General features: G+C 44.3%; 1 protein-coding gene across 17 annotated transcripts in view; it reads left to right on the forward strand.

The window, feature by feature from the left end:
* Positions 1 to 25,818, forward strand: part of FBRSL1 (fibrosin like 1) — an 842,282-nt gene that overhangs the window by 784,785 nt on the left and 31,679 nt on the right. For all 17 annotated transcript variants that reach the window (XM_069756082.1, XM_069756090.1, XM_069756083.1 and 14 more), the window contains 3 exons: positions 9,131 to 9,179; positions 23,228 to 23,606; positions 25,517 to 25,776. In XM_069756082.1, the coding sequence (XP_069612183.1) occupies positions 9,131 to 9,179; positions 23,228 to 23,606; positions 25,517 to 25,776 (688 nt within the window). The remainder of the gene's footprint in view (positions 1 to 9,130; positions 9,180 to 23,227; positions 23,607 to 25,516; positions 25,777 to 25,818) is intronic.

The raw sequence follows: 25,818 nt of genomic DNA on the forward strand, positions 1-25,818 counted from the left end.
TGCAGAAGCATGCCGCCCCCATGTGCGGCTTCGTGTGCGGATTTTTCCGCACCGCTTTTGAAAAAACATTACCCGCAGATTTCCTGCGTTTTTTGTGTGCGGATTTCGCCTACGTTTTACCACCTGCGGATTCCTATTGAAGAGCAGGAGTAAAACTCTGTGGAATCCGCACAAAAAATTGACAAGCTGCGGAAAATCGAAGCATTTCCACGCTGTATTTTCCGCAGCATGTGCACTGCAGATTTCGTTTTCCATAGGTTTGCATGGTACTGTACAACGCATGAAAAACTGACTCCAATCCGCTGCAGATCCGCAACCAAATCCACGTGTGCACATGAGAGAGAAAAAAAACACATACTCACCTTGGTCCCGTTCCCCGGCGCTCTGCTTCACTCCCTGCCTTTGGTGCGCAGACTCTCCGGAGTACACAGCCGTCGTGATGAAATTACGTCATCGCACCAGCTGTTTCACACGCTGATTGGTGGAGAAAGTGGCCAGAGATGGAAACAGCGAGCGGGCGGGGCACCGTGTGCCCCGTGGACCTCTGATTTCCAGCCCCATGGCTTGCCCAGGTCCGTTTTATATGGAATAAGAACCAATGCAGTGCCTGGCACATTGTAGAGGCACGAGTGTAGTGGCTTAGAGAATGCTTAGGCTGTGTGTGCACACGTTGCAGATTTGGTGTGTTTTTGTCGTGTTTTTACTGTTTGGATTTGTGACTAAAACTGATGCCAGCAAAGTGCATGAGAAACCGGACGTGTCATGCACAAGCTACGTATTTTGACTTGCATATTTGGTGCAGAAAATAATCTGCAGCTTGTCAATTCTCTGTGCGGTTTTGCCCTACGGTTTTCGCTATTGACTTAACTCCAATCAAAAATTTGTGTTTTTTGAAGCTGCGTTTTTCCTGCCAAGAGATGCCGAATTTTTACTCAGTGTGCACATACCCTTAAAGGAAGCATGTCAGTCAATTCATGCTGCCCTCACCACAGTCAGCATAATTGCAGCCAGGTATGCTTTTCTCTGAAACACCAGTGCGAATGGTCACCTACATCGCGGTGGGGAGAATTGCTTGGGGGGGCAGCTCTGGACTAGTCTCATGTCTTCTTATGTTCCGCATGCAGATCTTTTTAATAGTCCAGCATGTCAGAGAAAAACATACCTGGCTGCACTTGTGCAGCTAAGGGTATGTTTCCACGTTCAGGTAACGCTGCGTTTTTGACACTACGTTGAGCCACTGCGTCAAAAACGCAGCGTCCAGATGTTGCAGCATAGTGGAGGGGATTTCCTGAAATCCCATCTCCACTATGCATTAAAAGACGCATGCGGCATACCCGCGAAAACGCACATGCGGCGCGTCTTTTAAGAACGCTGCAGGTCCTTACATTGCAGAAACAACACAAGGACAACGCAGGTGACCTGCCAGTGACCTCAGGTGCAGATTTGGTCAGGATTTTACCTGCATAAAATCCTGACCAAATCCTGATGCAATCCTGAACGTGGACACATACCCTAAGGCTAGCTTCACACTAGCGTTCGGCAAGGCTGCAGAGTTACTCTGTTAAGCCCCGCCCACTGCTGCGCCTCTTCCTTCAGCTCCGTATGCGTCCCGCGTACCCTATCATTGGGTACGCAGGCCATGTGGATGTATGCAGATGCCTCTGCATGTGTCGTCTTGACACTGCGCTGACCTGCATCGAACGCAACATGTTGCATTTTGTTGCGGTCGGCGCAGGGTCAAAAGGACACATGCGGAGGCATCTGCATACATCCACATGGCCTGCGTACCCAATGTTAAAGATAGGGTACACAGCACACATGCAGACGTAGGCGGAGCTGAAGGAAGAGGCGTGGCAGTGGGTGGGGCTTAACGGAGGAAGGATTTCATCCGCAGCCCTGCCGAATGCTAGTGTGAAGCCAGTCTAAGCTCTGATTCATTCTGCTTGCGGGTTTGCAAGCTTAGATCGGCGTGCTAGAATCCCTTTAAGCATTGTTTGGCATCCAAGTTAGATTGGAGGGAGTGGGGTTTAGTAAGGGGAAGACTGGTTTGTGAATTTTGGATTAATATTCGCTTCGAGATCCAAGTGAAAAGCTCTGTGCGCATACCCGAAATGTTTCCATAGCAAGAAGGAAAAGTAAAGAGGTCGGCTACTTTTTCCTGTCCTGACCAACACTGCTGTCCATCTAATGGCTGCTGGTGGAGGACCATGTGACCAGTCCATCAGCCTCCGCCAATAGAGAAGCCGCTATCCCATGAGAGATGTTTTCCAATTGGAGGAGGCTGATGGTTCCGGGCTGGTCTCTCGTTTCTCCACCATCATTACACTAAAGGTACCGTCACACTCAGCAACTTTGCAAAGAGAACGACAACAATCCGTGATGTTGCAGCGTCCTGGATAGCGATCTCGTTGTGTTTGACACGCAGCAGCGATCTGGATCCCGCTGTGCCATCGCTGGTCAGAGCTAGAAGCCCAGAACTTTATTTCGTCGCCAGGTCGGCGTGTATCGTCATGTTTGACATCAAAAGCGACGACGCCAGCAACGTTTTACATGGAGCTAACAATCAGCGAGAACGAGAAGTGAGTCGCCGTTACGTCACTGGATCGCTCCTGCATCGTTCTGGAGTTGCTGTGTTTGACGTCTCTACAGCGGCTCTCCAGCGATCTAGTTTAGGTCGGCTCGTCTGTCGCTGAGTGTGACGGTACCTTTACAGAAACATTTGTAATTTTGTTTAATTGGTTTATTTCTGACCTCCTCTCAGTTAATTTATGATCAGCCTATATTAAATTTGCAGGGAAACAAAGAGCCTATAAAACAAAACTGCAAAATTTGTAATGAAACTGTTGCTTTGATGTTTTTGACCCAGATACATGCATTTAAGAAAAGAAAGTCTTGAGTGTTCAAGTGATATATAGGGATAAATAAATAGGGAGTGTAGGAAAGACAGCGGATATGCAGACTCCAATTTTTAGTAGTCCTACACACTGTAGTTCTGTCCTTGAGGAGTCTAAAGGTACCGTCACACTTAGGCTACGTTCACATTTGCGTTGCGCGCCGGTGCGTCGGCGACGCAACGCACGACGCAAAAAAACGCGCGCAAAACGCGCGCAAAAACGCTGCGTTTTGCGACGCGTGCGTCGTTTTTTGACGAAAATCGGACGCACAAAAAATGCAACTTGTTGCATTTTCTTGCGTCCGACGCTAGCGCCGGAAACGACGCACGTGTCGAAAAACACGACCAAAAAAACGCACGCGTCCCCTATGTTAAACATAGGGGCGCGTCGCCGCTGCGTCGCCGACGCAATAGCGACGCACATTAGCGTAACGCTAATGTGAACGTAGCCTAAGCGACGCTGCAGCGATACCGACAAGGATCCGGATCGCTGCAGCGTCGCTGTTTGGTCGCTGGAGAGCTGTCACACAGACCGCTCTCCAGCGACCAACGATGCCGGTAACCAGGGTAAACATCGGGTAACTAAGCGCAGGGCCGCGCTTAGTAACCCGATGTTTACCCTGGTTACCATCCTAAAAGTAAAAAAAACAAACACTACATACTTACCTAACGCTGTCTGTCCTCCAGCGCTGTGCTCTGCACTCCTCCTGTACTGTCTGTGTGAGCACAGCGGCCGGAAAGCAGAGCGGTGACGTCACCGCTCTGCTTTCCGGCTGACCGACGCTCACAGCCAGTACAGGAGGAGTGCAGAGCACAGCGCTGGAGGACAGATAGCGGTAGGTACCCGATGTTTACCCTGGTTACCAGTGAAGACATCGCTGAGTCGGTGTCACACACGCCGATTCAGCGATGTCTGCGGGGATGTCTCTCCCGTTGACATCGCTGAATCGGCGTGTGTGACACCGATTCAGCGATGTCTAAGCTGGTAACCAGGGTAAACATCGGGTAACTAAGCGCAGGGCCGCGCTTAGTAACCCGATGTTTACCCTGGTTACCATCCTAAAAGTAAAAAAAAAAAACACTACATACTTACCTAACGCTGTCTGTCCTCCAGCGCTGTGCTCTGCACTCCTCCTGTACTGGCTGTGAGCGTCGGTCAGCCAGAAAGCAGAGCGGTGACGTCACCGCTCTGCTTTCCGGCCGCTGTGCTCACACAGACAGTACAAGAGGAGTGCAGAGAAGCAGAGCGCCGGGGACAGACAGCGTTAGGTAAGTATGTAGTGTTCGTTTTTTTTACTTTTAGGATGGTAACCAGGGTAAACATCGGGTTACTAAGCGCGGCCCTGCGCTTAGTTACCCGATGTTTACCCTGGTTACGTGCATCGTTGGTCGCTGGAGAGCGGTCTGTGTGACAGCTCTCCAGCGACCAAACAGCGACGCTGCAACGATCCGGATCGTTGTCGGTATCTCTGCAGCGTCGCTTAATGTGAAGGGGCCTTTAACCCCTTTCTGCCATTAGACGTACTATTGCGTCCATGTGGGGTGGGCTTTTCTTCCCAAGGACGCAATAGTACGTCATATGCGATCGGCAGCGCTCACGGGGGGAGCGCCGCCGATCGCGGCCGGGTGTCAGCTGTTTATCGCAGCTGACATCCGGCACTATGTGCCAGGAGCGGTCACGGACCGCCCCCGGCACATTAACCCCCGGCACACCGCGATCAAAGATGATCGCGATGTGCCGGCGGTACAGGGAAGCACCGCGCAGGGAGGGGGCTCCCTGCGGGCTTCCCTGAGCCCCCCGCAGCAACGCGATGTGATCGCGTTGCTGCGAGGGTCTCACCTCCCTCCCTGCTCCCTCCAGCCCCGGATCCAAGATGGCCGCGGATCCGGGTCCTGCAGGGAGGGAGGTGGCTTCACAGAGCCTGCTTAGAGCAGGCACTGTGAAGCAGCCTGCACTGCTATCAGATCAGTGATCTGACAGAGTGCTGTGCAAACTGTCAGATCACTGATCTGTGATGTCCCCCCCTGGGACAAAGTAAAAAAGTAAAAAAAAAAAATTTCAAATGTGTAAAAAAAAATTAAAAAAAATATTCCAAAATAATGAAAAAAAAATAAAAATATTATTCCCATAAATACATTTCTTTATCTAAATAAAAAAAAAAAAACAATAAAAGTACACATATTTAGTATCGCCGCGTCCGTAACGGCCCGACCTATAAAACTGGCCCACTAGTTAACCCCTTCAGTAAACACCGTAAGAAAAAAAAAAAAAAAACGAGGCAAAAAACAACGCTTTATTATCATACCGCCGAACAAAAAGTGGAATAACACGCGATCAAAAAGACAGATATAACTAACCATGGTACCGCTGAAAACGTCATCTTGTCCCGCAAAAAACGAGCCGCCATACAGCATCATCAGCAAAAAAATAAAAAAGTTATAGCCCTGAGAATAAAGCGATGCAAAAATAATTATTTTTTCTATAAAATAGTTTTTATCGTATAAAAGCGCCAAAACATAAAAAAATGATATAAATGAGGTGTCGCTGTAATCGTACTGACCCGAAGAATAAAACTGCTTCATCAATTTTACCAAACGCGGAACGGTATAAACGCCTCCCCCAAAAGAAATTCATGAATAGCTGGTTTTTGGTCATTCTGCCTCACAAAAATCGGAATAAAAAGCGATCAAAAAATGTCACGTGCCCGAAAATGTTACCAATAAAAACATCAACTCGTCCCGCAAAAACCAAGACCTCACATGACTCTGTGGACCAAAATATAGAAAAATTATAGCTCTCAAAATGTGGTAACGCAAAAAATATTTTTTGCAATAAAAAGCGTCTTTCAGTGTGTGACGGCTGCCAATCATAAAAATCCGCTAAAAAACCCGCTATAAAAGTAAATCAAACCCCCCTTCATCACCCCCTTAGTTAGGGAAAAATTAAAAAAATGTATTTATTTCCATTTTCCCATTAGGGCTAGGGTTAGAGTTAGGGCTAGGGTTAGGGCTAGGGCTAGGGTTAGGGCTAGGGTTAGGGCTAGGGTTAGGGTTAGGGCTAGGGCTAGGGTTAGGGTTAGGGCTAGGGTTAGGGCTAGGGTTAGGGCTAGGGTTAGGGCTAGGGTTAGGGCTAGGGTTAGGATTAGGGTTAGGGCTAGGGTTAGGGCTAGGGCTACAGTTTGGGTTGGGGCTAAAGTTACAGTTAGGGTTTAGATTACATTTACGGTTGGGAATAGGGTTGGGATTAGGGTTAGGGGTGTGTCAGGGTTAGAGGTGTTGTTAGGGTTACTGTTGGGATTAGGGTTAGGGATGTGTTTGGATTAGGGTTTCAGTTATAATTGGGGGGTTTCCACTGTTTAGGCACATCAGGGGCTCTCCAAACGCGACATGGCGTCCGATCTCAATTCCAGCCAATTCTGCGTTGAAAAAGTAAAACAGTGCTTCTTCCCTTCCGAGCTCTCCCGTGTGCCCAAACAGGGGTTTACCCCAACATATGGGGTATCAGCGTACTCAGGACAAATAGGACAACAACTTTTGGGGTCCAATTTCTCCTGCTACCCTTGGGAAAATACAAAACTCGGGGCTAAAACATATTTTTTGTGGGGAAAAAAAAGATTTTTTATTTTCACGGCTCTGCGTTATAAACTGTAGTGAAACACTTGGGGGTTCAAAGTTCTCACAACACATCTAGATTAGTTCCCTGGGGGGTCTAGTTTCCAATATGGGGTCACTTGTGGGGGGTTTCTACTGTTTAGGTACATTAGGGGTTCTGCAAACGCAATGTGACGTCTGCAGACCATTCCATCTAAGTCTGCATTCCAAATGGCGCTCCTTCCCTTCCGAGCTCTGCCATGCGCTCAAACGTTGGTTTCCCCCAACATACGGGGTATCAGCGTACTCAGGACAAATTGGACAACAACTTTTGGGGTCGAATTTCTCCTCTTACCCTCAGGAAAATACAAAACTGGGGGCTAAAAAAATAATTTTTGTGGGAAAAAAATTTTGTTTTATTTTTACGGCTCTGCATTATAAACTTCTGTGAAGCACTTGGTGGGTCAAAGTGCTCACCACACCTCTAGATAAGTTCCTTAGGGGGTCTACTTTCCAAAATGGTGTCATTTGTGGGGGGTTTCAATGTTTAGGCACATCAGTGGCTCTTCAAACGCAACATGGCGTCCCATCTCAATTCCTGTCAATTTAGCTTTGAAAAGTCAAACGGCGCTCCTTCCCTTCCGAGCTCTCCCATCCACCCAAACAGTGGTTTACCCCCACATATGGGGTATCCGCGTACTCAGGACAAATTGTACAACAACTTTTGGGGTCCAATTTCTTCTCTTACCCTTGGGAAAATAAAAAATTGGGGGCAAAAAGATAATTTTTGTGAAAAAATATGATTTTTTATTTTTACGGTTCTACATTATAAACTTCTGTGAAGCACTTGGTGGGTCAAAGTGCTCACCACACCTCTAGATAAGTTCCTTAGGGGGTCTACTTTCCAAAATGGTGTCACTTGTGGGGGGTTTCAATGTTTAGGCACATCAGTGGCTCTTCAAACGCAACATGACGTCCCATCTCAATTCCTGTCAATTTTGCATTGAAAAGTCAAACGGCGCTCCTTCCCTTCCGAGCTCTCCCATCCGCCCAAACAGTGGTTTACCCCCACATATGGGCTATCAGCGTACTCAGGACAAATTGTACAACAACTTTTGGGGTCCAATTTCTTCTCTTACCCTTGGGAAAATAAAAAATTGGGGGCGAAAAGATAATTTTTGTGAAAAAATATGATTTTTTATTTTTACGGTTCTACATTATAAACTTCTGTGAAGCACTTGTTGGGTCAAAGTGCTCACCACACCTCTAGATAAGTTCCTTAGGGGGTCTACTTTCCAAAATGGTGTCACTTGTGGGGGGTTTCAATGTTTAGCCACATCAGGGGCTCTCCAAACGAAACATGGCGTCCCATCTCAATTCCAGTCAATTTTGCATTGAAAAGTCAAATGGCGCTCCTTCGCTTCCGAGCTCTGCCATGCGCCCAAACAGTGGTTTACCCCCACATGTGGGGTATTGGCATACTCAGGACAAATTGTACAACAATGTTTGGGGTCCATTTTCTCCTGTTACCCTTGGTAAAATAAAACAAATTGGAGCTGAATTACATTTTTTGTGAAAAAAAGTTAAATGTTCATTTTTATTTAAACATTCAAAAAATTCCTGTGAAGCACCAGAAGGGTTAATAAACTTCTTGAATATGGTTTTGAGCACCTTGAGGGGTGTAGTTTTTAGAATGGTGTCACACTTGGGTATTTTCTATCATATAGACCCCTCAAAATGACTTCAAATGAGATGTGGTCCCTAAAATAAAATGGTGTTGTAGAAATGAGAAATTGCTGGTCAACTTTTAACCCTTATAACTCCCTAACAAAAAAAAATTTTGGTTCCAAAATTGTGCTGATGTAAAGTAGACATGTGGGAAATGTTACTTATTAAGTATTTTGTGTGACATATCTCTGTGATTTAATTGCATAAAAATTCAAAGTTGGAAAATTGCGAAATTTTCATAATTTTCGCCAAATTTCCGTTTTTTTCACAAATAAACGCAGGTACTATCAAATAATTTTTACCATTGTCATGAAGTACAATATGTCACGAGAAAACAATGTCAGAATCACCAGGATCCATTGAAGCGTTCCAGAGTTATAACCTCATAAAGGGACAGTGGTCAGAATTGTAAAAATTGGCCCGGTCATTAACGTGCAAACCACCCTTGGGGGTAAAGGGGTTAACCTTGTCATCTTGTAGCCATTGGTCAGCCATGTAACCATTGCAGTACAAGTGCTATTTGTACCCATTAACTGGTCGTATGATGGTGATGCAAACGCTCAGCTGTCATGGGCTATCTGACGAATACAATAATTCATCTGGATCGGTTTACGTGTGTTGTGGTTGGGGAGCTGTAGCACAGTGTATACAATGTTGTAAAACAACTCCCATCAGTTTAATATTTCACTGTTGCTAATTGTCTTCTGTTTGATAGCTCAATGTTGCACCCTTGAGGCCAACAATAAAACAGCCGCAGAACAGGCTGGCTGTTTTTTGTTTGGTTTTTTCATGAGGTTTGAAGCACAGATTTTGTCCTTATCTTACATTTAACCACGTGAAACATGTAAGTTAATTAATTGAATTAAATGGCTGTTTGTGATCTTGAGTGTAACATTTTGTTCCTTTTTTTTTTTTTAGTGCTCCAATGTTGGCTCAGAGATCCTCTTCTCCCCTGCTGCATCCACAGGTAAGAATGTCTCAATGCAGTTCACTTTTAATTACTCTTTTATGCTAAATTTGTTGGTTGTTTTTTTTTATATATTTTGTGAATTATGAATCACTTGTCATTTTTTTCTTATTAATATGCACATTGGCCAATGTTATAGATCAAGTTGCTCATTGGAGATGGAGTTGAATTAGATGCAAAAACAATCTAAATACAGAAGATACAGATAATTTTAGAATAACGTAGAGAATTTGAAAGCTGCAAAATAACTGTCCATTTGCTCAATGCACCAAAGTTTCCTTGAATGTCGCCAGCCCCCCCCCATTTTGCAGGAGGGATTAGTATGTTTATGTTCCCTTACCAGATCAGGCATTGATCTTGGGGTCTGACAGTTCTGTGTATTGACTTCAAACAGGGAACACCTTGCAGGGCCTATGGGGGGGAGCAGATGCACCATCTTTTGGTAGTGCAGTCGCACATCAGGTCATCCAAATAAAGGATGCGCCCATAAGTATATCACTTGTCTGCATGGATTTCTTTTTTTGCCTTTCATCAGTGTTTCCCAAACTCCAGTCTTCCCAACCTCCAATAGATCATGTTTTCCCCATATTTCCTTATTATTGACAGCTGATTGAATTATTATCAAGGCATCAGAAATGACCTGTGTAATACTAAGGAAACCTGAAACACATGGTCTCTGGGGGTTTGGAGGACTGGAATTTGGGAAACGCTGCTCTGGCTTTTACATTGTGATGAATTTCTGATAACACATGTAATATGTGGTGTTTGTAATCAAGCTAGAAGATGAAATCTCTTTAGGAACAATCAGGTCATCTTTTAGAAGCTCCTAATAATCCAACGTGTAAATACTGTATGATAACCCTGTGGTGGTAGTTTCCAGACAAGATGTGTGCCCCTACCTTCCTGGGTCTGAGACGACTCTGTTCCTGCTGTCTGTCTTGTGTACAATGGCATAAAAAAGCAAAGCTCGTCAGGACTTGGAAAATGACACCCGAGTGTTTCCAAACCATTTACCAAGCTTCACAGATGCTGTAAGGAGCGATAGAAGTAAACACCACAAATTGGCGCTAACTGCACATGAGCGTGGCAATCTGTATTCGCTCCTAATAATCTTCCACTTACTGTTAGAATAGTAACAATGTGTGCATGCATTGTATAGGAAGTCCCTTCTCTTTGGGCTCTGGTTTTGGATGTTGCTCTCTTCTCCATTGCTTAGATCTTCCAGAACGCTACAGTCTGCCTCATTGAAGAAAGCCTCAGCCCCTCTCCCTCCTTGTCTCTAAGAATTAGTCAATAGGAGAATGATGAGGGATGCAGTATCCCGGCAGCAGGAACCTTATTGATTCTCAGATTAGTGTTTTCACAAGTGCCAAACCTTGCTCTGCTTAAGAAAGGACATTGCTCATATACCCAGGAGATAATGGCCCCTTCAGCAGTTAAATATTACCCTGTGTGCTTCTAATAGCCAAAGTAGTTTATGGCCATGTTCCTTACATTATTGGTCACAAAGCAAAACTTGTAATAAAAGCCAATAATGTTAATTTGTAGAATGGCTAAATCTGAATGGTTGGGCTACACCACTCTTCCTGTTGTGCTGTGTCTACTAAGGCTAATGTCCCACAACTGTGTGAAACATTGATTTTCATCTGGACATCCAGTTTTACACATAAGTTGGTTATTACACAGCACCTGCTGCCGGTCTGTGTGGAAAAACGTTCGTGTTCTAAAGTCCACAGCAAATTACAGTATAAGTGATGGGGTTAATATCCACGTAATGTGTTAAATTTCCTGGTGACAACTGGAGCATGCTGTAAACGATCAAATCTGGAAATGGGACGGGTTTTCGTCTTTTTCCTGTAGATGTCAACCTTTGTCGGGATGAAACTTGCACTTAATCCGCAGCCAAATCCTCATGTGTTACATGTAGGCGCTGCAGCAATACAAATCTGAAGGCTGAAATATTCTGCCGTGTCTAAATTTACTGACAATTCGCAACTCGGACTCCCATTATGGCAGCAGGCAGGACCCATTCCAGAACCACACCTACTGAAAGAACTAACCACCTAATGATGGCAAGTCCCGCTATGCCGCCTCCCTTAGGGTATGTGCCCACCATCAGGACCTGCTGCGTACTTACGCAGTGTCCGGATGTTACAGCATAATGGATGGGATTTCAGGAAGTCCCACATCCACTATGCGTCCATAGACCCCCGCGGAGACTGACTTGCGGTGCGTCTTTCCAGGGTGCAGCATGTCTGTTTATCTTGAGACCCTAGTCCCAGAAAGAGAAATTACATCCATAGAGTGTATTGGACGTGGTGAATCCACACGGTTCAGTGTACACATGCCAATTCACCTGCGTTCAATAGAAGGCAGGGCTTAGGATACAGCGGACATACACGGCATCCAAAGCGCTGCTAGTTCTGGATCGTGGGCGCCCGGCCTTACAGAGGACGACTGTTGACAACAACATAAAGAAAATCGGTTCTACAAATGCTGTGATGAACACTATCTAGTGCTTCATGTTTCCACAAAATGATATTTATAATTGTGGCTTTAAAAAAATAAAACTGAAAAAGAAATGTGTGAACATGTATGCCATCTAGCATGAAACATGTCTTGTGTATGTCCTTTATGCTTGTATAGCTGATATCCACACATGCATAGTAGTGAAGAGGTTAAACCATCTTGACTGCTTGCACTTCTAGACTGTGTTGTCATGGGAACAGGAGGTATTGGACACTTGCCATACAAATCAGGGGTCTTAATTAGCAACTGGTATCTCATCTCTTGGTTTTCAGGTGGTATTTTGCGCCTCTTCCCCATAGACCAGAATGATCTGAGGATTGTTGACAGATGATTGGCCACTACCAACAATTGCCCCCCATTCCCCGTAGATGAATAGTATGGTGCTTGAGTGTGTTGTGCATTTTTACAGTCGGTGTATTTAGCAATTCCTAAATGTGATTGTGGAGGGATATATATGGACTGTTTGACTTAGGTGGAGGTATATTAATTTTTCCCATTCATGACCAATCAGCCATTTTCCTATCTAACCTAGAAATCTGACTACTACAATGATTTTGTTTTATCTGACGCCACAACCAGTTTTATCTACAGCGAATTCTCTATCTTATTACATCTTAAGGTACCTTCACACATAACGATTTCGTTAACGATATTGTTGCTTTTTGTGACGATATCATTAACAAAATCGTTATGCGTGACAGCGACCAACGATCAGGCCCCTGCTGGGAGATCGTTGGTCGCTGGGAATGATCAGGACCTTTTTTTTGGTCGCTGATCACCCGCTGTCATCGCTGGATCGGCGTTTGTGACGCCGATCCAGCGATGTGTTCACTGGTAACCAGGGTAAATATCTGGTTACTAAGCGCCGGGTCGCGCTTAGTAACCCGATGTTTACCCTGGTTACCATTGTAAAAGTTAAAAAAAAAACAAACAGTACATACTTACATTCCGGTGTCTGTCACGTCCCCCCGGCGTCAGCTTCCCGCACTGACTCAGCGCCGGCCGTAAAGCAGAGCACAGCGGTGACGTCACCGCTGTGCTCTGCTTTACGGCCGGCGCTGACACAGTGCAGGGAAGCTGACGCCGGGGGGACGTGACAGACACCGGAATGTAAGTATGTACTGTTTGTTTTTTTTTTTAACTTTTACAATGGTAACCGGGGTAAACATCCGGTTACTAAGCGCGGCCCTGCGCTTAGTAACCCGATGTTTACCCTGGTTACCCGGGGACTTCGGCATCGTTGGTCGCTGGAGAGCTGTCTGTGTGACAGCTCTCCAGCGACCACACAACGACCTAAACAGCGACGCTGCAGTGATCGGCATCGTTGTCTATATCGCTGCAGCGTCGCAAAATGTGACGGTACCTTTAGACCACTGAACATTTGTAGAGAAAAGATCATGGGGATAGATCTTAGATATAGGATTGTTGCCAGACAAGACTGTTTCTAGACTGAATGCTGTAGATAAACCCCTGATGCCGGTGGGCTTAGCTCACCTTCCATTTTGAGGGTGACGGGTTCCCTTTAACCACCATGATTTTTTTATTTTTCCTTTTCATTTTTTTTTCCTTCTTCCAAGAGTCATAACATGACATTATTAATTTTAGCACAGAATGCATTTTTTACAGCTTTCATTATGATTCTCCAAATTAGTTTGATTACAGCAATATGAAGGAGTTATCCGGTTTTTTTTTATTTTAGTGGAAAAAAAATGGAAATTTGTGAAAAAAAATAATAATTTGACTCCATTTTTTGACACCCCTAATGTTTTTATTTATCCATCTATGGAGGATGAGGGCTTGCTTTTTTTTTTCCAGACCAACATGATTTTTTTTTTCTTTTTTTTCTTTTACTTTTCCTTGAAGTTTTTTTTTAGGGTGGAAGGGGGTTGGAAGTACAGCGACTAAAAAGTGACAACTCTGGCACATTCAATAATTTTATATTTTGTTGTAATTTATTTTGATTTTATTTTATTTATTTTGATTTTTTTCCATATTTTTTCTGGACACCAACAGCAAAGTATTTTTTAAAATTTGGCAAAAATCAGTTTTATATTTTAAAACTTCATTTTTTAGTTCTGTTATCGTTCTATAACTTGTACTGTATACTATATTATTGTAATATTGCTGTTCTTTTCTGGAGCTTACTACGTGGCTGAGCTTCAGATGAGCACCAAAAAGTCAGCTACCAGGGGCCTTCTGCAAACCTCCAGTTATCATGTCGCAGGGGGCTTATGAGAGCTGGTCCTGCGGGAGAGTGACAATGACATTTAAATGGTTAAACTGCAGTAATCAGAGTGCGCTCTGGTCGCTGCAGTTACAGGCAGATGCTAACTATGTAACACAGCCGCCATCTGCCTGGTATGAAGCTGGTCCTGATGAAAATGCATGTCATGGGTCGCTAAGGGTACGCTTCCACCTTCAGGAACTGCTGCAGTTCTGACGCTGCGTATTTTACAGCAAAGTGGATGTGATTTCAAGAAATCCCCTATACGACTTTGCACCTGCGGGACACCTGCGGAAACTGACATGCGGTGTGTCTTCCAGGACCCAGCATGTCCACTTCTCTTGTGGAAACTGTAGTCTCTGCAACAGAAATGTAATCAATAGAAATGTTATGAACACGGTCAGTCCGCATGGTTCACTGAACACACGCAGGTATATGTGTTCAATAGAAGGCAGCATTAGGGCGCAGCGAAAATACGCTACGTCCAAAGCACTGCTCATTCCGGATCGTGGGAACGTAGCCTCAGAGTTTGTAGGGGTTGTCCAGGACCAGAAAAAGGGGGCAACTGTACATGTCTATGAAATGCTGAGCGCTATCTGTGGCCTATGGCACCTGATGCGTAACAATAATTTTTCTAATGTATTCAGTGGTAACGATAACTGACGAGTGTACTGGGCATAGATACAGATTAATGTCAGTACCTACCAACCTTCAAGTTTTTTTACTGGCTTCTGGGACATTTTGTAGGTTTTCCCAGGTAGTTTGTGATTCCCCAAATATTCCTCAAATGGGGATTTAAATAGTTGAAAGTGTCAGTAGCAGAAGTACATGCACACTGTATATAAGCTACTGTGAATGCAAAGTCTAAATTATCAGATGAGTTCTCCTGGCCATGTAATGTTTCCAGGAACCATCCACTCTAGTATTTCTATTTTCTCCCAGCCTAACGACATACTTGCATTTCCAAACATATCGCATTACATGGATCGCCTCTTGGTACAATCCATGTATGTAACCTATGTATACAGCTATATGCAATCTAGGAAATGTCATTGCTACTCAGTGAATGTTTTATTCAGGTTTTTGGCAGGTTTAACTTTGACTTTAGAGAACACAATATATACCGTAAATAAAATGTATTTTTACTTTTATATTCACCAGCATTAGTCATTCTATATTTTGCCAGAAAGGCTAATCTATTGGAAAAGAGACAGCCCCGTTGATATCAATCTGATGAGATGCATTACCTCTTGTGTGGTCGGGGGAGACCTGTCCACCCGTTGAGGTCAGATCTAGGTCCACGCATCTATGCCGTATTACCCGGCAATCATGAATTGTAACAGCGGCCTGAATTATGCTATTCCTATAGGCAGCTTCTTGCTCTGCTCTAAATAATAGACAGCACATTACAGTGAACAGTAATTGCTTCAGGAGGTTGGCTGCTATCGATCTGTTGGTAGGAGCTCAATATGTGCAGCAGGGCCGTGTTCATGATTTAATTGCTGTGATTAATAACTCACTCAGAGGGCTAGATTACAATCAATATGAATAGTAAGTGACAGCCGGAAAGCTCTGCTCTTTCTATACATCGCTTTGTGGGTTATTCGGATTCCCGTCTGCCGTAGAGGAAGCTGGTAACCCCTCCGATTCTGGATGGATTGCCAGGGTTGCAGTCCAGTGATAGCTATGAATTGTGCCTAGTGCCACATTATTTAACCACCCCCCAACCTACACCCCCCCCCCCCCCCCCCCAGCAGTAGCAATGTGGCTCGCTGGGATGCCACTATTCTAATAAGGTAAATGATTTAGGTTTCTGTGGTGCTCAGGAGACTAGTTCATGAATTGTTTACTTCTTTGGATCAGATCTGACTGAAGAAGGCAGGTTTCACCGATACACGTAATCTCATGCCCACCACCCTGGAAGGGCTCAATCCCTGTATGTAGCTGTCAGTTGAGCCCTCCTGTGTGCAGATCACCTGTGGTCTGACCATTGCGACCTCCGGTGAGCCTGAGATATTTACTTAAAGGGAATCTGTCAGCAGGTTTTTGCAGTGTAAGGGCTCTTTCACATGCAGGGAACAATGTTAAGAGTTGTATTTGGCTGATAACCGCAAGAACAGGCAGCAGCTGATGAGTGTATTCGTCAGCCACTGCCATAAGTAAATAAAAGTAAAAATGATTTAAGGTTCCCCTGTATTTTTGATAACCAGCCAGGAAAAACTGACAGCTGCTGGCTGCAACCCTTAGCTGTCAGCTTCAGGAAGATTGGTTATAAAGATTAGAAGGGTCCCCACGCCGTAATTTTTATTTCAATAGATACAGTGCGAGCAAGGGAGAATGATGTGAGCTGTCTTTATCACCCGGCGCAGTGGAAGAACTGTACCGCTGATTCCCAAGCACCGGTACGTGTCCCTCTGATTACACATAGATGTCATCGCGGGATGCTTTGCGAGCCACAATTCTGTGTAAAAACTGACATATCAGCTTGTTTTACCCATGGACAAACGGTCCGTGAAAACACAAGGTGCACAGACCCACTCACTTGTGTGTGTGTGTGTGTCTCTCCGGTATGTGTGAAAACTGTCACCGCACATACATGAAACTCTTGACATGTGAAAGAGTCCTTATAGGAAGACAGCATAAGGTAGGGGTTAAAACACAGCTTTCAATGATGCCTCTCATCAACCTCTGAGATTTTGTTTGGTACAATGTTTGTTTTGGCACCAGGAGCTTATCATTGCTGTGACTAGCTGGTGTGCCCCCTCCTGTGACAGGCAGCTTGCGGTCTATGAACATTAGGTTTACAGAGCCTGTTGGGGGCAGGGGCAGCTTTCTGAGCTTTGCTTCATTTTTTAATCTAAAAACTTTGATGGTCAGAACAGCTGCACCCAGTGATCTAAGTGATGCATTGGATTCGGCTTCTCTTTGCCTACATCAGGCTGCTCTCAGATGAGGAACCAAAAACCTGCTGACAGATTCCCTTTAAAGATGTGGTTGACTGACGGGGACTAAAGTTGTTCTAGAAAGTTTAAGCTGTCCTTTTGGTTTTCGTTGTGAGTAATGCCATATAAGTCGACTCCAGTAATATTCTGCTTGTGTTGACATAAAATTTGCAGAGTGAAGTTTCCTCCATTTTAGCAATAAAGCTTTTGTACTATTGCATTTCTAAGCAAGTGTCGTAGGGTTAGCGGCTGTAAGACCTCCATACTTCCTCTCTAGACCTTGCTGGGCCGGTGACTGCCTTACAGCTAACATCACCTGGCCGGTATACGTTATTAAACAGGCAAATGTCTGCTTCACTTTTATACTTGACAGTCAAAGTAGCCGTCAAGAGGAAATTTACATAGACAGCTGTCATAAGGGTATAGTAACTGTTACAGTATTTCTTACTCTACCAGACACTATTATTTCACTGGCACATGAACATGTTTGCTTTGACATTAGTAATAATATATATTTTTTGAATTTAGAGTTCTAATATTAACCCCTTCCCGACCTTTGACGCCACGTAGGCGTCATGAAAGTCGGTGCCAATCCGACCCATGACGCCTATGTGGCGTCATGGAAAGATCGCGTCCCTGCAGGCCGGGTGAAGTGTTAACTCCCATTTCACCCGATCTGCAGGGACAGGGGGAGTGGTAGTTTAGCCCAGGGGGGGGGGGGGTGAAGCCACCCCCCCCGTGGCTACGATCGCTCTGATTGGCAGTTTCACTTTCAACAGCCAATCAGAGCGATTTGTAATATTTCACCTATTATAACGGGTGAAATATTACAATCCAGCCATGGCCGATGCTGAAATATCATCGGCCATGGCTGGAAATACTAATGTGCCCCCACCCCACCGATCGCCCCCCCAGCCCCCCGATCTGTCCGGTACACTGCTCCGGCTCCCCTCTGTCCTGTGCTCCGCTCCCCCCCGTGCTCTTGTCCGCTCCCCCCCGTGCTCTTGTCCGCTCCCCCCGTGCTTCAATCACCCCCCCCCCCGTGCTCCGATCACCCCCCCTGCACTCCGATCCACCCCCCTCAGTGCTCCGTTCCACCCCCCCGTGCTCCGTTCTACCCCCCCCCCCCTGCTCCGTTCCACCCCTCCCGCGCTCCGATTCACCCCCCCGTGCTCCGTTCCACCCCTCCCGCGCTCCGATTCACCCCCCCATGCTCCGATCCCCCCTTCCCCCCCGTACTCCCCCCCACCCTATCATACTTACCGATCCTGCCGGGGTCCGTCCGTCTTCTCCCCGGGCGCCGCCATCTTCCAAAATGGCGGGCGCATGCGCAGTGCGCCCGCCGAATCTGCCGGCCGGCAGATTCGTTCCAAAGTGCATTTTGATCACTGAGAGATTATATCTCAGTGATCAAAATAAAAAAAATAATAAATGACCCCCCCCCTTTGTCACCCCCATAGGTAGGGCAAATAAAAAAATAAAGAATTTTTTTTTTCCCCACTAATGTTAGAATAGGGGTAGGGTTAGGGCTAGGGTTAGGGGTAGCGTTTCGGTATGTGCACACGTATTCTGGTCCTCGGCGGATTTTTCCGCTGCGGATTTGATAAATCCGCAGTGCTAAACCGCTGCGGATTTATGGCGGATTTACCGCGTTTTTTCTGCGCATTTCACTGCGGTTTTACAACTGCGATTTTCTATTTGAGCAGTTGTAAAACCGCACAAAGTGACATGCTGCGGAATGTAAACCGCTGCATTTCCGTGCAGTTTTTCCGCAGCGTGTGTACAGCGATTTTTGTTTCCCATAGGTTTACATTGAACTGTAAACTCATGGGAAACTGCTGCGGATCTGCAGCGTTTTCCGCAGCGTGTGCACATACCTTTAGAATTAGGCCATGTGCACACGGTGCGGATTTGGCTGCGGATCCGCAGTGGATTGGCCGCTGCGGATTCGCAGCAGTGTTCCATCAGGTGTACAGTACCATGTAAACATATGGAAACCAAATCCGCTGTGCCCATGGTGCGGAAAATACCGCGCGGAAACGCTGCGTTGTATTTTCCGCAGCATGTCAATTCTTTGTGCGGATTCCGCAGCGTTTTACACCTGTTCATCAATAGGAATCCGCAGGTGAAATCCGCACAAAAAACACTGGAAATCCGCAGAAAATCCGCAGGTAAAACGCAGTGCCTTTTTCCCGCGGATTTTTCAAAAATGATGCTGAAAAATCTCACACGAATCCGCAACGTGGGCACATAACCTTAGGGTTAGGGTTGGAATTAGGGTTGTGGTTAGGGGTGTGTTGTGATTAGGGTTATGGCTACAGTTGGGATTAGGGTTAGGGGGTGTGTTGGGGTTAGGGTTAGGGCTGTGATTAGGGTTATGGCTACAGTTGGGATTAGGGTTAGGGATGTGTTGGGGTTAGGGTTAGGGCTGTGATTAGGGTTATGGCTACAGTTGGAATTAGGGTTAGGGTTAGGGGTGTGTTGGGGTTAGGGTTGTGGTTAGGGGTGTGTTGGGGTTAGGGTTGTGATTAGGGTTATGGCTACAGTTGAGATTAGGGTTAGGGGTGTGTTGGGGTTAGTGTTGGAGGTAGAATTGAGGGGTTACCACTGTTTAGGCACATCAGGGGTCTCCAAACGCAACATGGCGCCACCATTGATTACAGCCAATCTTGTATTCAAAAAGTCAAATGGTGCTCCCTCAATTCCGAGCCCTGACGTGTGCCCAAACAGTGGTTTACCCCCACATATGGGGTATCAGTGTACTCAGGACAAACTGCGCAACAATTACTGGGGTCCAATTTCTCCTGATAACCTTGTGAAAATAAAAAAATTCTTGCTAAAACATCATTTTTGAGGAAAGAAAAATGATTTATTATTTTCACGGCTCTACGTTGTAAACGTCTGTGAAGCACTTGGGGGTTCAAAGTGCTCACCACATATCTAGATAAGTTCCTTGGGGGGTCTAGTTTCTAAAATGGGGTCACTTGTGGGGGGTTTCTACTGTTTAGGCACACCAGGGGCTCTGCAAACCCAACGTGACGCCCGCAGACCATTCCATCAAAGTCTGCATTTCAAAAGTCACTACTTCCCTTCTGAGCCCCGACGTGTGCCCAAACAGTGGTTTACCTCCACACATGGGGTATCAGCGTACTCAGGAGAAACTGAACAACAACTTTTGGGGTCCAATTTCTCCTGTAGCCCTTGGGAAAATAAAAAATTCTGGGCTAAACAATTATTTTTGAGGAAAGAAAACGTATTTATTATTTTCACGGCTCTGCATTATATACTTCTATGAAGCACTTGGGGGTTCAAAGTGCTCACCACACATCTAGATAAGTTCCTTTCGGGGTCTAGTTTCCAAAATGGGGTCACTTGGGGGGGGTTTCTACTGTTTAGCCACATCAGGGGCTCTGCAAACGCAACGTGACGCCCGCAGAGCATTCCATCAAAGTCTGCATTTCAAAACGTCACTACTTCAATTCCGAGCCCCGGCATGTGCCCAAACAGTAGTTTACCCCCACATATGGGGTATCACCGTACTCAGGAGAAACTGGACAACAAATATTGGGGTCAAATTTCTCCTGTTACCCTTGGGAAAATTAAAAAATTCTGGGCTAAATAATTATTTTTGAGGAAAGAAAACGTAAGTTCCTTGGGGGGTCTAGTTTCCAAAATGGGGTCACTTGTGGGGGAGCTCCAATGTTTAGGCACACAGGGGCTCTCCAAACGCGACATGGTGTCCGCTAACAATTGGAGCTAATTTTCCATTCAAAAAGTCAAATGGCGCGCCTTCCCTTCCGAGCCCTGCCGAGTGCCCAAACAGTGGTTTACCCCCACATATGAGGTATCAGTGTACTCAGGAGAAATTGCCCAACAAATTTTATGATCCATTTTATCCTATTGCCCATGTGATAATGAAAAAATTGAGGCGAAAAGAATTTTTTTTGTGAAAAAAAAGTACTTTTTCATTTTTACAGATCAATTTGTGAAGCACCTGAGGGTTTAAAGTGCTCACTAGGCATCTAAATAACTTCCTTGGGGGGTCTAGTTTCCAAAATGGGGTCACTTGTGGGGGAGCGCCAATGTTTAGGCACACAGGAGCTTTCCAAACGCGACATGGTGTCCGCTAACGATGGAGATAATTTTTCATTCAAAAAGTCAAATGGCGCTCCTTCCCTTCCGAGCCTTACCATGTGCCCAAACAGTGGTTTACCCCCACATATGAGGTATCAGTGTACTCAGGAGAAATCGCCCAACAAATTTTAGGATCCATTTTATCCTGTTGCCCATGTGAAAATGAAAAAATTGAGGCTAAAAGAATTTTTTTGTGAAAAAAAAAAGTACTTTTTCATTTTTACGGATCAATTTGTGAAGCACCTGGGGGTTCAAAGTGCTCACTATGCATCTAGATAAGTTCCCTGGGGCGTCTAGTTTCCAAAATGGGGTCACTTGTGGGGGAGCTCTAATTTTTAGGCACACGGGGGCTCTCCAAATGTGACATGGTGTCCGCTAAAGAGTGGAGCCAATTTTTGATTCAAAAAGTCAAATGGCGCTCCTTCCCTTCCAAGCCCTGCCGTGCGCCCAAACAGTGGTTTACCCCCACATATGGGGTATCAGCGTACTCAGGACATATTGGACAACAACTTACGTGGTTCAGTTTCTCCTTTTACCATTGGGAAAATAAAAAAATTGTTGCTAAAAGATAATTTTTGTGACTAAAAAGTTAAATGTTCATTTTTTCCTTCCATGTTGCTTCTGCTGCTGTGAAGCACCTGAAGGGTTAATAAACTTCTTGAATGTGGTTTTGAGTACGTTGAGGGGTGCAGTTTTTAGAATGGTGTCACTTTTGGGTATTTTCAGCCATATAGACCCCTCAAACTGACTTCAAATGTGAGGTGGTCCCTAAAAAAAATTGTTTTGTAAATTTCGTTGTAAAAATGAGAAATCGCTGGTCAAATAACCCTTATAACTTCCTAGCAAAAAAAATGTTGTTTCCAAAATTGTGCTGATGTAAAGTATACATGTGGGAAATGTTATTTATTAACTATTTTGTGTCACATATCTCTCTGGTTTAACAGAATAAAAATTCAAAATGTGAAAATTGCGAAATTTTCAAAATTTTCGCCAAATTTCTGTTTTTATCACAAATAAACGCAGAATTTATTGACCTAAATTTACCACTAACATGAAGCCCAATATGTCACGAAAAAACAATCTCAGAACCACTAGGATCCGTTGAAGCGTTCCTGAGTTATTACCTCATAAAGGGACACTGGTCAGAATTGCAAAAAACGGCAAGGTCTTTAAGGTCAAAATAGGCTGGGTCATGAAGGGGTTAACTTTGGAGAATCTTTGCCTATTTATTTATTTTTTGTTCTAGATACCATACTTAAGTCTAATCCTGGCCATGTATTAAAGACATCTCGCTATTGTCATCACCCCCAACTCCCTCATAAACATGCAGGTTTAGATCAGCAGAGCATGCATGTTTATTTTAGCTTGTAGAGGGATAAAGGGAAATTTTGGATTCCTTTGGCAGCATGTCTTCCTGAGGGACCAAAGAGTTTAACTAGATAAAATTAACATTCCAGATCATCATGTGCCACAAAAGAATCATTAGGCTGCTGCCACATGAGTATTATTTTGTCATGTGTCACTAGCTAATGTTTGGGACCACTTGAAGACTGCTGTAATATTGGCATATCTGTATTATGGCCACCGTGCCCAGACCTCCTGCATTCAACTGAACAGTACCTGGAGCACTATACGATTCTATAGTCAGTGGACTATTTGATTATACAGCTTTGATTTCTACTTTTTTTTTTTTCTTGCCATCTGGCAGTAATTGTGCCTTACTGATATATGCAAAATTATCCACAGAGCTGATTCTTGAATAGTATCTTTTTCTTTCTTTACCCAAAGGTTTTTACTGCAATTTCATTTGAATGATGGATGCTGAAATATGAACCCTTTTCTTATATGTTCAATTTCATTAGTAACCCATATAGGAATCATCATACCATACAGGAATTAATTTGTGAATACTATTTAATGCTTTTCGGAGATCATATTTTTTTTTTTTTTTTTTTTGGAGCCATCATTCTATCATTGCTTCTCAGCAGCATCTGTTATAAGGTTAACGTTTAAAAAAAGCTGTGAAGGGGATGAGTTTTACTGTGCATGCATGGCAGAATGTTGCATCACTAATGAATAACTTGGTGTTAATTTATATTAGTGTTTTTCTCCTTTTTAATATTAAATTATGTTTGCTGTTGGATACTAATATGCATTATAGATCATTTTCTCTTACAGGACCACTATACTAATAACTATGCCATATTTATATTTTTTAGGAGCACTTTTGAATGACAAAGCGGAGTCACAAACGACTTGTCTACCTAAAGTATCTGGGCTGGAGCGCAGCCAAGAGCTGAACACGGAAGTTCCCTATATTCCTCCTGTGCATAGTCCACAACCACCTCCTGCTGCTATTGTCACTTCTGCCTCATCCACACCAGCCTCCAGTACCCGGGCCAGCCCTCTAGTAAAGAAAGAGCCGACCCTTGTAGCTCCGGCTCCACCACGACTTACACCACAACCCCAACCTCGTCCACAGTCCCGACCTTTGTCTCAACCTCAGTTGTTACCCCCAGAACTCCGAACTCAGAATCATATCCCTTCACACCTCAGTTACCCTGTACATCCGCAGCACAACGGCATCGCAAGCATCAGGTAATGTGAAGAAAAAAATTACAATGACACTGCTAGAGTTCTATTAGAATTATAGAATGTTGGTTGGAGGGGACCTCCACGGTCATCGTGTCCAACACCCTGCTCAATGTAGGATTGTCTGTCTAGCCTCTGTTTGAAGACTTCAAGTTGAATGAGAACTCACCACCTCTCGTGGCACCCTGTTCCACTTACTGATCACCCTCACTGTCAAAAAGATTTTTCTAATATCTAATCTGTATCTTCTCCCTTTTAGTTTCATTCCATTGCTTCTCGTGTTTCCATGTGCAAATGAGAATAAGGATGATTCTACTACACTGTGACAACCCTTCAGATATTTGTAGACAGATATTAAGTCTCCTCTTAGTCTTTTTTGCACACTAAACATTCCCAGATCCTTTAACCGATCCTCGTAGGACATAGTTTGCAGTCCGCTCACCATCCTGCTGTGCGCCCAAACAGTGGTTTACCCCCACATATGGGGTATCCGCATACTCAGGACAAATTGCACAACAACTTTTGGGGTCCAATTTCTCCTGTTACCCTTGGTAAAATAAAAAAAAAAAATAATTAAATGTTCATTTTTTTTTAACATTCCAAAAATTCCTGTGAAACACTTAAAGGGTTAATAATCTTCTTGAATGTGGTTTTGAGCACCTTGAGGGGTGCAGTTTTTAGAATGGTGTCACAGTTGGGTATTTTCTATCATATAAACCCCTCAAAGTGACCTAAAATGTGATGTAGTCAGTCCCTAAAAAAAAAAATGGTGTTGTAAAAATGAGAAATTGCTGGCCAACTTTTAATCCTTATAACTCCGTAACAAAAAAATTTTGGTTCCTAAATTGTGCTGATGTAAAGTAGACATGTTGGAAATGTTACTTATGTATTTTGTGTGACATATCTCTGTGATTTAAGGGCATAAAAATTCAAAGTTGGAAAATTGCGAGATTTTCAAAATTTTCGCCAAATTTCCATTTTTTTCACAAATAAACGCAGGTAATATCAAAGAAATTTTACCACTATCGTGAAGTACAATATGTCACGAGAAAACAATCTCAGAATCACTGGAATCTGTTGAAGCGTTCCAGAGTTATAACCTCATAAAGGGACAGTGGTCAGAATTGTAAAAATTGGCCCGGTCATTAACGTGCAAACCACCCTTGGGGGTAAAGGGGTTAAACTTGCTCCAGTTTTTCAATGTCTTTTTTAAAGTTTGATCCCCACAGCTGGGCACAGTATTCCAGATGAGGTCTGACCAAGGAGGAGTAGAGGGGGATAATTACTTCACGTGATCTAGACTCTACACTTCTCTTAATACATACTAGAGCTGTTTGCCTTTTTTTCTGCTGCATCACACTGTTGACTGAAGTACTTGATGTTGCTTCATTCTATCTTTCTCATTCTGTAGATGTAATTTTCATTTTTCTAGCCCTGATGTAGAATCTTGCATTTCTCCCTGTTACATGCCATTCTATTAGTCGCCACCAATTGTTCAAGCTTACCTAGATCCTTCTTAATCCTTTCTCTGTCTTCTCTAGTGTTGGCTATCCATCCTAGCTTTGCATCGTCTACCAATTTTGATCAGTTTACCTTCAGTTCCCCTATCTGGATCATTTATAAAAATGTTGAACACTGGGCCAGGATAGTCTGGTGGTACCCCACTTGAAACACTCTTCCAATTGGATGTGCAACCATTTATTACCACTCTTTGAGTATGATCACTGAGCCAGTTATGAATCCACCTAACCCTAGGCTTGTCATGTTGTTTGCATGCGTCATATATTTTCCTATACATATGAAAATCATAGAAAGAAATACCCTTGTTTTGAGGAATATAGCATGTAGTGTTGATATTTCAAAATACTTTTGTAAATTCCGAATTGTTTTTTGTTTTCTTGTCTTCCACCATGCAGCCGGAGCAGTAGTGCAAGCAGTGCAGCAAGTATCGGCCTCCCCAAGCACCTACCGTCTTCCCCCCAGATCCCTTCTCATCACCCTGCTGGACCGGGTCTGCCCCTCTCCATACCCAACCTTGCTACCTCGCACTTTGCTATTAGATCTCAAACCCAGCACCATCCGGCCATGTTTGCTACCCCTCCTTCACTGCCGCCACCATCTTTACCTACTAATGGCCTTGTAATTCCCAGCCACCCTGCTGGAGCAGGATATTCGGGTAAGTATAGCTGTCTGTACTTCTGTGTGGTTGGAGTGTATG

The sequence above is a fragment of the Ranitomeya imitator genome, chromosome 1 (assembly GCF_032444005.1).
Source record: "Ranitomeya imitator isolate aRanImi1 chromosome 1, aRanImi1.pri, whole genome shotgun sequence".
Classification (NCBI taxonomy): domain Eukaryota; kingdom Metazoa; phylum Chordata; class Amphibia; order Anura; family Dendrobatidae; genus Ranitomeya; species Ranitomeya imitator.